Source organism: Lolium rigidum, chromosome 5 (genome assembly GCF_022539505.1).
Source record: "Lolium rigidum isolate FL_2022 chromosome 5, APGP_CSIRO_Lrig_0.1, whole genome shotgun sequence".
Lineage (NCBI taxonomy): Eukaryota > Viridiplantae > Streptophyta > Magnoliopsida > Poales > Poaceae > Lolium > Lolium rigidum.
In genome coordinates this window covers 211168937-211180642 of record NC_061512.1, presented here as the reverse complement: position 1 = coordinate 211180642, position 11706 = coordinate 211168937, and the positions used below count along the sequence as shown (strand labels likewise).

The window sequence follows — 11706 nt, the reverse complement described above, 5'->3', positions numbered from 1 at the left end:
GCGATACTCAACATGTTCCTCACGAAATATGTATCTCCAGAATTAGAAACAAAATTGAAACCCCCAAAATGTAATACGAACACAAATATAGAACTTATACAACATGAAAATGATAATTTATCAAAGATACCAAACTGAAACCCACCAAAAAAAAGAATACAAACACAAATATGGAACACATACAGACACAAATATGGAACATAATACCTTGATTTATACCCCATCGGAAACTTATCTATTAGATTCCCAAAATTCTGTTATTTTCTTTTGTGATCAAATTTACGATGGTGGATGCGTGGAGTGGCGTAGGGCTAAGAGGTCTTGCGGCTTAATTCAAATTTATAGTCTCATTTGTAAGCGTTTTTGATAATTCTATTGAAAATTTATTTTCACTTAGAAATGAAATAAATGAAACCTATTTTCGTTTTGGCGCTAACTCCGTTAGTTTGCCCACTTAAGAAAAATATTCCCGAACGCTAAAATTGGTTGTTTTGCTTAAGATTAGGAATTGCCGCTTTAGGTTTTTTTTGTTCTAGCGCTACCTCTGGCTGTTTTACCGCTTATAAGAAAATACTCCCGCTTATATTTTGAGAAATACCCGTAATATATTTACCCCCGCCTCCATCTTTTCAATAGACGGACGGAAAACCCTCGCCTGCATCTCTCCAGCCGCCATCGCGTGTGAGGATCCACTGCTTATCAAAGATCGGATCTGCGGCCGTGTGCCTCTGCCTAGGTTCGCGCTCCATCAAATCCATCTCGTTTACATCAGCCAGAGAAGACGGCGCCGCCAGTGACGCCGTGGTCGACCATCGACGGCGAAGAGGTAGCGTTGTTGCGGTCTTCAGGTGATGCGATGGGTGGGGTACTGGATGCAGGTTGCAGGGGCCCCCTGGATCCATCTCGTGTAGAACATCGACAGCTTCTGCAATAGGTGACGGGTGTTTGCTTGTGCGATTGGCGATGAGAATACCTTGTTCTTTGTTCAGCATCCTCTGCATATTTTTTCTATTTATATATCTTTTCTAGGGATAGAGGCAGTATGGCCAGGAATAAGGTGGTATTTTAAATGTTAGGACTATTTTCCATCACACGGTTGTATCCATCAGATTAATTACGATGCTAGTTTATTTTGAATTTTGCTTTTCTCATCACACGGCTGTATCAATGCGTCTCCTATGATCAGTTTAGGTGCTAATACTCTTTTCCAGGCCATACTTCCATATCATAGTTGTAGAACACACCTGTGTGAAAGGAGTCCTCGATGAGAAGACTAGAAAACTGTGTATACTGTTTGCAGGAACTTATTTGCTTAGCCTACATCAGTGACTGTTTTGTAGTTCACTTCCACAATCTGAACTTGTTTGCTCGTAGTACACCAACAAAACGTTGCTCTTGACAGATCAAATCATTATTTGCTAGTAGTACTAATCTATACCTAATAATAAAGGGAGAAGCGTTTCCGTGGTCCGACATTTTTTCTTCCGATTTTGCCCCTAGGTCGCCAGCCTATTAACGCAGATTGCCACCGTTAAGTGAAAACGGTTCAACAAAGGAAAACAACCCCCTCCACGGTTGAACGAACCCGTACTCTTCTGGAATCTGGATCCCCACATCCACGATACATCTGCCGTAGGGCGCTTTGGTCCTCGATGGTTCTCCGTCGGTGGCACCCCCTCTCGAGTTTCTCCGGTGGCTGGAAGGGATGCATATGCGACGGCGTGGGGGAGGCGTATGCGCCGGCAGCGGAAGGTAGGCGGCGGTGCCATCCGATCTGGCCGTGGAGAGGCCGATTATGCCGTGGGCGGGCGGATCCGAGCTCCGTAGCTCCGGATCTAGCAATGGAGGCGACGGCAGCCTCATCCTATAATTTTCTATGTCCATCTGATTTCTGCTAAATTTTGTGTTCGTTCTTTGATCCCTCGCGAGCTGCACCATGCTGCCGGGAAGATCTGAAGGCACATCTGCAACTCTTTGCTCCTGCTCGTGCTGTACCCATCCATGCTGAAGTTCTCATACCTGTCGGCAAGAGGAGCCACAAGTGATGAGTTCCGTCGATGGCAGCTGCAGGTGCAGCTTTGGATATGCTGGAGGGCAGGTGGAGCAACAACGTCTGGATTCTGGAGAGACGCCTACCAGCGACCCGATGCTCAGAACCATGTCCGTCTGGCCTAGCGACATGGATGCAGGTCAGACTATTGAGCTAGAATTTGGTTTGCTGTTGATCTGGAAAAGTATTGTTTTGCTGTTGTGCTGGACCGAAGGTAAGTATGTAGTTATTGTTATTGTGCTAGATGAATCTAAACATATATGGAAGATTTTGTGTACCTTTTGTTCATTTGTATATGAGAAATTGTGTGCTTATGTGCATATCTATTGGAGAAATTTGTGTATTTTTTGCATCTGTATACACATATTACATAAAAATTTAAAAACTGAATTTGAACTATTATTTGAAATGCAAATTTCAAGAGAACTGTCTAAAATATGCACTACAATATTTATTTCCAAATTTTTATTTCCAAATTTGCAGCACCTGAGTGAAAGGAGTGGTTAGGCCGAATTGGACGCCGAAATGTCCGAAAGAGCACGAACAATCACTTAACAAAGGGACCAGCGCATCTACTCCTCCATGAGAAAGCAGGATGTCAAGGTCAAACGAAGAGAACAATACTCTAAATAGGTGATCCTTTGACCTATATTTGATTCCGTGATTTTTAGCTAAGGCTGACTACTAATCGCTAACGGATGGAGTATATATTTTACCTTTAGCAATCGTGTGGACATGTTTTCTGTCTATACCTAATAATTAAAACGAAAGGGATTTTTGTTAGTCCATTTTTTCTTATCAACGAAAAATACAGTTTTCTTAGTTCAAAACATTCATATTTTCTATATTCGGGTTTTTTCTAGCTACTCACACCACAATTCGCCGTAGCAACGCACGGGCAAACTTCCTAGTCTATTTAATGTATTGATCAATTTTGGCATGTGACATGTATGTATAACATAACCAAATTGATGTGTTCATATGTCTACAATTTGGTAACCACAGCGTGCTAATTCATTTTTTCAGCCCGTTTGCTAAAGCAACAAAACCCGAGTTTAATCAAATTACGTTACTGAATTACGAGTCGCCTTTACCGTCGAAGATGCTTTGGATCTTGTTATCGCTTGGCCAAGGTTCTATGTAAGTACATTTTCATATCTACAAGCATTACATTCCCTTTTTAGTTTTGATGCTTTGCTTAAATATTTATTTATAATTCTCGAAAAAAATATTTATTTATAAACATTGTGAGATGCAGATCAAAAATGGGAAATCAAGCTCAAACCAGACAAATAATTACATGGTATGTTAATGATATAAAAAAAAACATGGTATGTTACATTCTTCTGATTTTTTTTATAAGGGAAGACTTAAGGAAATCTGTAAAGAGTTAGTTTTAATAGCTGCATCCAAGTATGATATAGCAAGAGACCCAAGCGTTTGTTTAATTTTGTAAAACTTGTACTTTACGTATATCAATTGTTTTAAATAGGACACGTTACTGGTACCTTTCTTGCTCCTCCGCTTGACATTTTACCGTGCCTCTTCTATTTCTTCTTTGTGACATAATACAGTTATGCCATGTACATGTGAGCAAAACCAACCGTCAAGTGGTCAGCCAGTTTAGTAATACGGTGTAGTTTCTAAGAAAACTTCCTCTTGGAAGCGTGAATAGAAATGATCTCAATGCAACTTTAACAAGTGGGGTTGAGAGGTGATAGCTCCACGTAATTTCAGGAGTTGAGCATGGAATTGCTAACCTGATAACACGTGTACATAGGATATCTTTAAATACATCATATGATTATGAAGATATTGCCAAGACACATAAGTTAGGCAAAAGGATGCAAGTTGTAGCTGAGCATAGCATATCTCTGTAATGCAGGATTAGTCTAAGATCCATTTTTAATTTAATCAACTGAACTTGTAATCTGGCTCTCTACTAGCTGATTCCACGGAGTTTCTCACTTTGGCCGTCACTTGCTTTTCAGGTTCAATCTGGAGCTAAGTAGGACTGAATAAATGAAAATGGAGGGCCAAAGCATTAGTTTCTGCCTCGATAAATTTATGAAGGGATATTTACTATCATTTTAAGGAATAACTGTAATATACGATTTTTTTATGATTTTCGTGTTCATATCTTTCCAAATGTATTTGTGAACTATTAATATGGATATTATGTTCAGTTTCGAATTTCTTTTAGTATTAATGAATTTAATCTGGTTTACTCGTGTTAGTTGGTTACAATGGTCCTGCCTTGTACGGAACCTAAATACGAAGAGGAAAAACAATTTTAACTTGAATTTCCGAGTAAAAATAAATTTTGTGAGCACGTATCTATTTTGAGACGCTATATCCAAAATATAAATTAAAATACTAATATATGCGCAAAAAAGTAATGTATGTACATATGAACATAATGTGTATAAGATGAGTACCCTATTTATACGTAACGTGTATGCGCTCATGTATAATGTATATATATGAATAAAGCATATCTAAAATATATAGAGACGCAAACTTGGCGTGTCAATTAAAACGTCTCTATGTAGATAGACATGCTTTTGAGCGTCACTACGAAAGCGTCTTTATGTACTTAGAGACGCTTAGCAAACGTCATTATGTTACTTGAGACGGTGCATAAGGGACTATACAAACCTCTAAAGATGAAATTTTGCGTCTCTGGCCTTCAAACTTAGCGTCTCTACATGCATGTTATGTTGTAGTGTAGCTTTTTATTGAAGATGCTTCATAGAATGCTCACTATGGTTCGCTGTAAATTTCCACCATGAATGACGCATGACTTAAATTGGCGGCCCATGCGTTTCTCTAACATACATACAAACTTCATGAACTTACAAATTTTCATTTTATTTCGCACTGCTAGGCATCCATAATATAAAGATACCTTGCCAACTGGCACGTATTCAGTTTAATTTAAACCTCACTTTTGCTTTATTGTAGTAAAAAATACCTCTCTTTTGTTTCATTATAGCAAAAAAAATCTTGTTTTAATTCATTGTAGGAAAAAAGGTTCGTCCAAAAGTAGAAAGACCAAAACTTGTCGAACATGGACGAGCCAAGGTATATTTTGACACAAAGCGTATTTCCAAACTAAGTATTTGTAAAACCTAAAGGATCTACAAGTTGGTATTTACCTTGTTGTAGGGGTTCTAGCATGAAACAAAAAAACTAACTTAAACACAAACCCTAATTTCCCAAGATCTATCTAGTAATAATGTTGTTGTAACGGAGATGGTTTCGGTGGTGTACCCTCGTAGCCCAAAAGCGGTTAATGTTTCGCTAGAACATGGTTGATGTAGTCGTACTTGTCGCCGATCTCGGGGTCGAGTAGTAGTCCTCTCTGATGACGTTGAGTCTCTCAAGTCCAACACCTCGTAGTCTCGCACACGTGCGGTGCTCAACGACACTCCTATCTCCAATTCAGCAAAGTTGCGGAAGTAGATCTTCTAGACTCGGATCCTAGCAGCGCTCCCGCGTACTGGGTGGAGTTGTCTCCCTCCCTGCGGAGTTCTTCGGGGAACCGCACAGAGAACAAAACTAGACAAAGATATTTTGCTATTTAATTGTGTATTTAAATCCTCCAAATTGGCCACTATATATAGGGGTAAGGGGGGGACTAGGGAACTTGGCGAGGCAAGGTGGGACAAAAGAGGAGGAGACAGGAGGGTAGCCGGCCGGCCGGCTGGCCCTTGGCCACGCCACCCCCTCTCGCCCGGTCAGACCGGCCGACCCATGGCCGGCATGCCACCCCTTCCCCATTTAGGGTGGGGAGTCCTTTTTAATTTTAAAAATATGTTAATAGAATTCATTATGGCCATTGTTTTACCCGCATTAGTGACCCATTTCTGGTAGACCTCGTTGCCACGTGGAATTAGGTTTAAACGTGACCCGTATCGCTTTCATTTTCAATGCGGGGTGTCCTCAATGTAGCTTTATTCTAGTGGAAGGAGTATCCAGGGGAGTAGTCCCTAGAGGCTAGGGTTGAATCACCCCCGGGTCGCATGTGGGGAGCGAAACGAGAGCCTCACTAGAAGATTTTTACATAAGAAGTACACTTTCTTGTGCAATATAGGCAATGTTTCTGTCACAATTAAAGTTCATGTATAATTTAAATCTCAACTATTGGGTTTTCAATAAACGAGATCTGCATTCCAGTTTTCTTCACTCTGATATCTTCATGAAGTGTGTGTTTTGAACATAGGTCAGCTGATGGAAGCAACAAGTTGACTATATTCCACAATCCATTCTTGATGCTTTCTCTTGCCTAACATCATACTCTTGTAGCCCCCTCGCGATTATTTTATTTGGCAGTTATGAACTTGAAAGAACATCTCTACATCATTTTGGTTTTGTGTGTTTGATGACAACATGTGTGATAATCTAATGTGGTCTAGTGTGCAGATGTGGTCTATATTATTTGTTGAAAAGGAAGAAGAAAAGGAAGAAACAGAAATTACCAGGTCGGAAATTCTGGGCCGGAAAATCGGCTAAGGACTTAAGGGTCCGGAGCCACTGGATCCCCCTGGAAATTTGGCCGAAAATTCTGGGCCCAACTTACACCGGAATAACCGCCCCGTGTTCATCTCCAATGGCTCAATTCTGGGGGGGGGGGGTTATAAATAACCCCCTTCTTTCCCAACCTAAATTTGCTCGACCAATTCATGTTCTTCACCTAAAACTGAGCCACCAAAATCACTTGATCTCCTCCTCCAACCATCCAAAGCTCTTGATCTTTGGAGAATCGAAGAAGAAGACCCCGATCTACATCTTCACCGAAGCGATTTATATTTAACCCTCATTTGCTTGAGGGCCCCTTTGCTAGTATTCCTTTTGGAAACCCTAGTTGTTGTTGCTTGATTTGATCTTGTTGTTATTGTTGTTGCTGTGTTGTTACAACTATTGGGAGTCTCCAATTCAGTTGTGGATGTGTTCCCCAAGAACCTTGTAAAAGCCTGGTTTCCGCCTTGAGGAAATCCTTAGTGGACAAGTGAGCTAGGTCTTTGTGGCGTTGCTCACCGGAAAATAGGGTGAGGCCTTCGTCGTGTTGGTTAGGCCTTTGTGGAGACCACACCCCCCCAACGTATACGTACTTCCCCTCAAAAGGAAGGAACTACATGAATCATCCCTTGTGTTTCCGCGTGCTCCACTCTCGGTTACCTCTATCATTTATTGCATTATTATATCTTGCCTAGCGATATCTTGCTTAGTTGCATACCTTGTCATCTAGGGAAATTCACATAGTTGCGTATCTAGAGAATTACCTATGTGTCAAGCCTTAATTGAAAAATAACTAAAAATTGGGTAGCACCTATTCACCCCCACCTCTAGGTGCGGAATACGATCCTTTCAGCACTATTATATCTTCTAATTGTCTGATAAGATGTTCTATGTTTATTGTTAAGAATTGAGGAAATGAAATCCCCTACCAGCATTGTAACAATTCATCTCTCTCAAGTATTTGTTGGAAGTGGACATCGTTGTTATGGTGAATAAACATATCATGCTATTGCTGGCCTATGTTGGTGCACTGTTAGTGGTACTACATCAATTCAACCAATGAGGAGAAGTTAATCCTATTGGTTTTAGATTCTTTGCTAGATGTTCCATGTTTGGAGATAGAAACTGTACTAGGTAACCACAACACGGATTTTTTACCATGTTCAGTTGAGCCATTGATATGACTTGGATAAATCATCAGTTTGTGTATGCTATTTAATTTTTATGGTGCCAAAAAATGTACACGTTCGAAGGTGCATTTTGGTACATTTTGTACAAAAAAAGTTTTGCATATATGTTTAGTGTTCTTTTTAAAGATGGTCGGGTGTTGAAAATCAATGCCCACAACACCAGTATAACGAATTAAAAATATATGTTTATAATATTAACGAACATTACATATTTAGGTTGATTACCCACAAGAGGGCATCAACAAGACACTACAAAAATCCCCAAAAAATCACACACTACAATAATGTTGTGCATGTTCCCAACTTATTACACAATGATTGAAAATATAATAAGATACAAATTCTTTGGAAGCCCTATTAGCTACTACATTTAATGCCCTATGGACTAGGAATGGTGTCCATGTTGCTGGGAGTTACCTTCGCAGAAATATTGGCCCCAGTAATTCCCCTAACCACCTCTGTGTTGGTAGGAGAATTATATACGGTAATATCCTCAATGTTTTCATGGTTTGTACGGATTACTTTCCCAAACCGCTTGTTTCTCCTAATCATCACAAGTTGTTCAACTACCTCTGTCATATCTGGCCGATCTTCTAAGTCTTCCTTTAGACAATCCATTGCTAGCTTGCCCATTTCTTCAAGGACGGAGATATCTTCTTCAGTTGCAATGTCACTGTCAAACATTGCCCTCCCACTCTTTTCATTTTCATAAACTTTGCGGTACTCAATAATAAGACTAAGTTTCTCATCATAAACATTTTTCTTTCCTGTAATGAGCTCCAACAAAACTGCTCCAAAGCTGTACACATCACTCTTCTGTGTTAAAAGGCCAGTTTTCATGAATACAGGGTCTATGTAACCCATGCACCCAACCACAACCTTCGCGTAATATTCTTCTTTCAGTAGTTTGGACAACCCAAAATCTGCGATTTTCGGTGTCAACTTGTCATCCAGAAGTATGTTGTCTGGCTTGACATCGCCATGTCGCATGGCATGAGTTGCATAACTATGCATATATTTTAACCCTTCTGCAGAGCCAATTGCAATGTCCAGACGTGAGTCCAATGAGAGTACTTGATTCTTTTTGCGGTGCAGGATGTCTTGGAGGCTCCCATTTGCTGCAAACTCATACACCAACACTGGAACGTCCACCTCTAGACAGCAACCAACGAGCTTGAGGATGTTCTTGTGGATCATCTGCGTTTGGATCTCAACTTCATCAACAAATTCCTCCTTTGTAGCTTCATCTACCTTGATAGATGCCTTGACTGCCACTGTGGTATTGTCAGGAAGAGTTCCTTTGTACACATTACCAAAACTTCCGTTTCCAAGAAATTCTGAATTATCTTTTGTGATTTTCCTTAGTACATCTTTTGTGAAAATTGCGAGACCTTTCACATTTTTAAGCATCTCGCCTCCGTTTTTTTCAAAAAGTTTGTCCAGTTTTCTCTTTTGGAGCATAATGAATGCTAGAAGGAGAGCGACAATAAGTATGAATAATCCTAGACTAATGCCTGCAATTAACAGATCATGTAAATCAGTTACTCACCACTAATGGACCTTCATTTAGTTCATTTACTTTACTAAATACATGCTAACTATGATTTTTATCCACTTCACGATGCGCAAATACTAGTGTTAAATGTGGATATTGTCTTGCAAAGAATATTTAGGTGGATACTAAATACCAGTAAAAGAAATATCACTATATTAAAAGAAGTATATCTCATTGGCTATTTGCGAGCTATTGTGTACCTCATCAACTCTGATATCACCGGATAAATCATTCCTAATGTTTTTGTTCTTAATCGTATGGACACACCATAATTCTATATTTCGCAAGCATAGGTAGTAATGAAGATGAATCTATTAATTTTGGAGCAGTAATCATCTCTTAATTTTAAAAAGCATATCTCTATTTTCAGAAATTTTGAAACTATTGATCCTCAAAGGAAAGCAAGTCAGATGGCATGAGAACATTTATCCTGTATACCCAGGATTTATTCAGAATGACAATATATATATAACTTCCTTGCGTTTGTATGTATTAATAATTTGATTCTCTCCTTGTTAAAGCTATAATTCTATAAGAAGAATGGTTTTCATTAGCTGATATATGTTTTGGTGACACTATCACCTCTACAGATCACATGGCAAAGAGAACACTAAGATAGCATTGCAGGAATATGGAAATATGAAACTGAGCATGTATGTGTACCGAGGGCAATCCTTGCTTCAACAGGGAATTTTGAGGCGCAAGCATTCTCATATGCATTGTCATTAGGAGCCTTTTGTCCAGAAGGGCAGTCGCATTTGTATGAACCAACTTTGTTGTGGCATACTCCTTTGCAAGGGAAATACGGTTTCCACTCATCATCGCATTCATTGATATCTGCGTCGTGGACGGAAAGGATCAACAATGAGTCTATGCACTATTAATACTTGTAGAAACGAATTGAAAGGGAGGGTTAATTACCTTGGCATCCGTGGTTAAGGTATGGGTTGCCCGAGTACCCCTTGGTGCAATTGCAGATGTATCCTTCGCCATTGTAGGAGTCGAGGCACTCGCTGTTGTCGCTGACGCAGGCGTATCCCGGCTTGTTTTTCACCTCGGCGCAAGTCTTGTTGCCATCTTCGCTGTTGCGGACTGCCCAGTCGAGAACCAGCGGCTTGGTGGTTTTCTTGTCCATCATGAGGTCGGACACCCGGAAGTGGTAGGTGTTCTTCTTCACTATGAACGCGTAGTCACAGGGGCTGTAGGTCAGGTTCGTGTGCGTATATCCGTACAAAGTTGCCATCGCTTGGGAAGCGGCAAATGTCATGGAATTATCGCTGAGCCCCGGCGGGATGTCGACGTGGCAGCAGCCGATGCCCGCACAAGCGTCGTCCTGCGCCCGCCCCTCTTGGTCGCAGTAGGCCACGCACCCGGTGTAGAAGCTGTATAAGTTTTTACTAGACGGCCCGCTGTTGGTGTAGGCAAAGGTGTTGCACCCGAGGACGACGAGCTCGTTGCCGGTGTTGGAGATGCGGTACGCGGGGCTGATGCCGACGCTGCCATAGAACCAATCCAAGTTGTTCCCGTCGGTGGTGTTGTAGCAATTGTACGCGAGGCCTCCGGTCGCGGCATCACCGTCAGGTTCATCACCCTTAGGTTGTTGATGTTGCCTGCGAGGATCGGCGTTTCACCGCTGGTGCACTCGATCTCGAAGCCCGGCAGGAAGCAGCCGGCGCCGATGCCGAACGGGAAGCGCATTACCACGCCGCCGCAGCTGGGCTGGCATGTCTCCGGCGGCTGGAGGGCCAGGCTATCGGCTAGAAACAGCACAGGCAGCAAGAGTGCCGCCCATATTGATGGACGGATGGCCATCGCACTGGCACAATCACTGCTCGATCTGCTTGTTTAGTAGACGATTGAGCTAACTCAGCTTGCTATGTCTGCTGAATGGCGCAAGCTTGTTTATATAGAGTTAGCGGCTCTTTAGCTAGAATGGACAACTCTTCCTACATTCTTTTCGAGAAGTTGTGAGGGAGCAGCATGACACCTACGCCTCCACTAACTTCCGATTTCTGTCAATACCACTTTTCTATCTACATCAGTTGTGGCAACAGCACACTAGCACATGCCTTCAATCCAGGTACTACTTAGTTGGGGTCTTCTTGATTTTCCCCGACCAAACCGTACTATGAGTACCAATATCAGCTGAAGACTGGTCACAATGGGTAGTATCGAATACTAGTATCATGCATACCATACTAGTATATTATATGATAGGGATTTGCTAGTTTGCAGTTTCGTGCTCACTCAAGTCTTACACCATTTAATTTTTATATATCGTGATTCGTGCTAATCATTAGTTGTAACATGAGTTGTAACTGAGATTTGATGACATCATCTGACTGTGAACAAAGTTAGTTCCCAGTCGACTGAGAAAATAGTCACACTCT

The 11706-nt window shown here is 41.2% G+C and overlaps 1 protein-coding gene across 1 annotated transcript; it reads right to left on the bottom strand.

Moving 5' to 3' along the window:
- Positions 1–8139: 8139 nt before the first annotated feature.
- Positions 8140–11128, bottom strand: LOC124657029 (wall-associated receptor kinase 1-like). The gene is made up of 4 exons (XM_047195660.1): positions 10927–11128; positions 10238–10873; positions 9980–10153; positions 8140–9275 (listed from the first exon to the last, which is right to left on the bottom strand). Exons 1-4 carry the CDS (start codon positions 11126–11128, stop codon positions 8140–8142), a joined length of 2148 nt encoding a protein of 715 aa, XP_047051616.1.
- Between the last annotated feature and the right edge of the window lie 578 nt (positions 11129–11706).

Bases quoted from the DNA above. Each gene is read 5' to 3' on its own strand.
- LOC124657029 (XM_047195660.1), bottom strand. From the start codon at position 11,128: ATGGCCATCCGTCCATCAATATGGGCGGCACTCTTGCTGCCTGTGCTG. The intron at 10,874-10,926 runs GCAACATCAACA...CCGCGACCGGAG, and splicing joins TGAAACGCCGATCCTCGCAG to GCCTCGCGTACAATTGCTAC. The intron at 10,154-10,237 runs GTAATTAACCCT...TCCACGACGCAG, and splicing joins CCTTAACCACGGATGCCAAG to ATATCAATGAATGCGATGAT.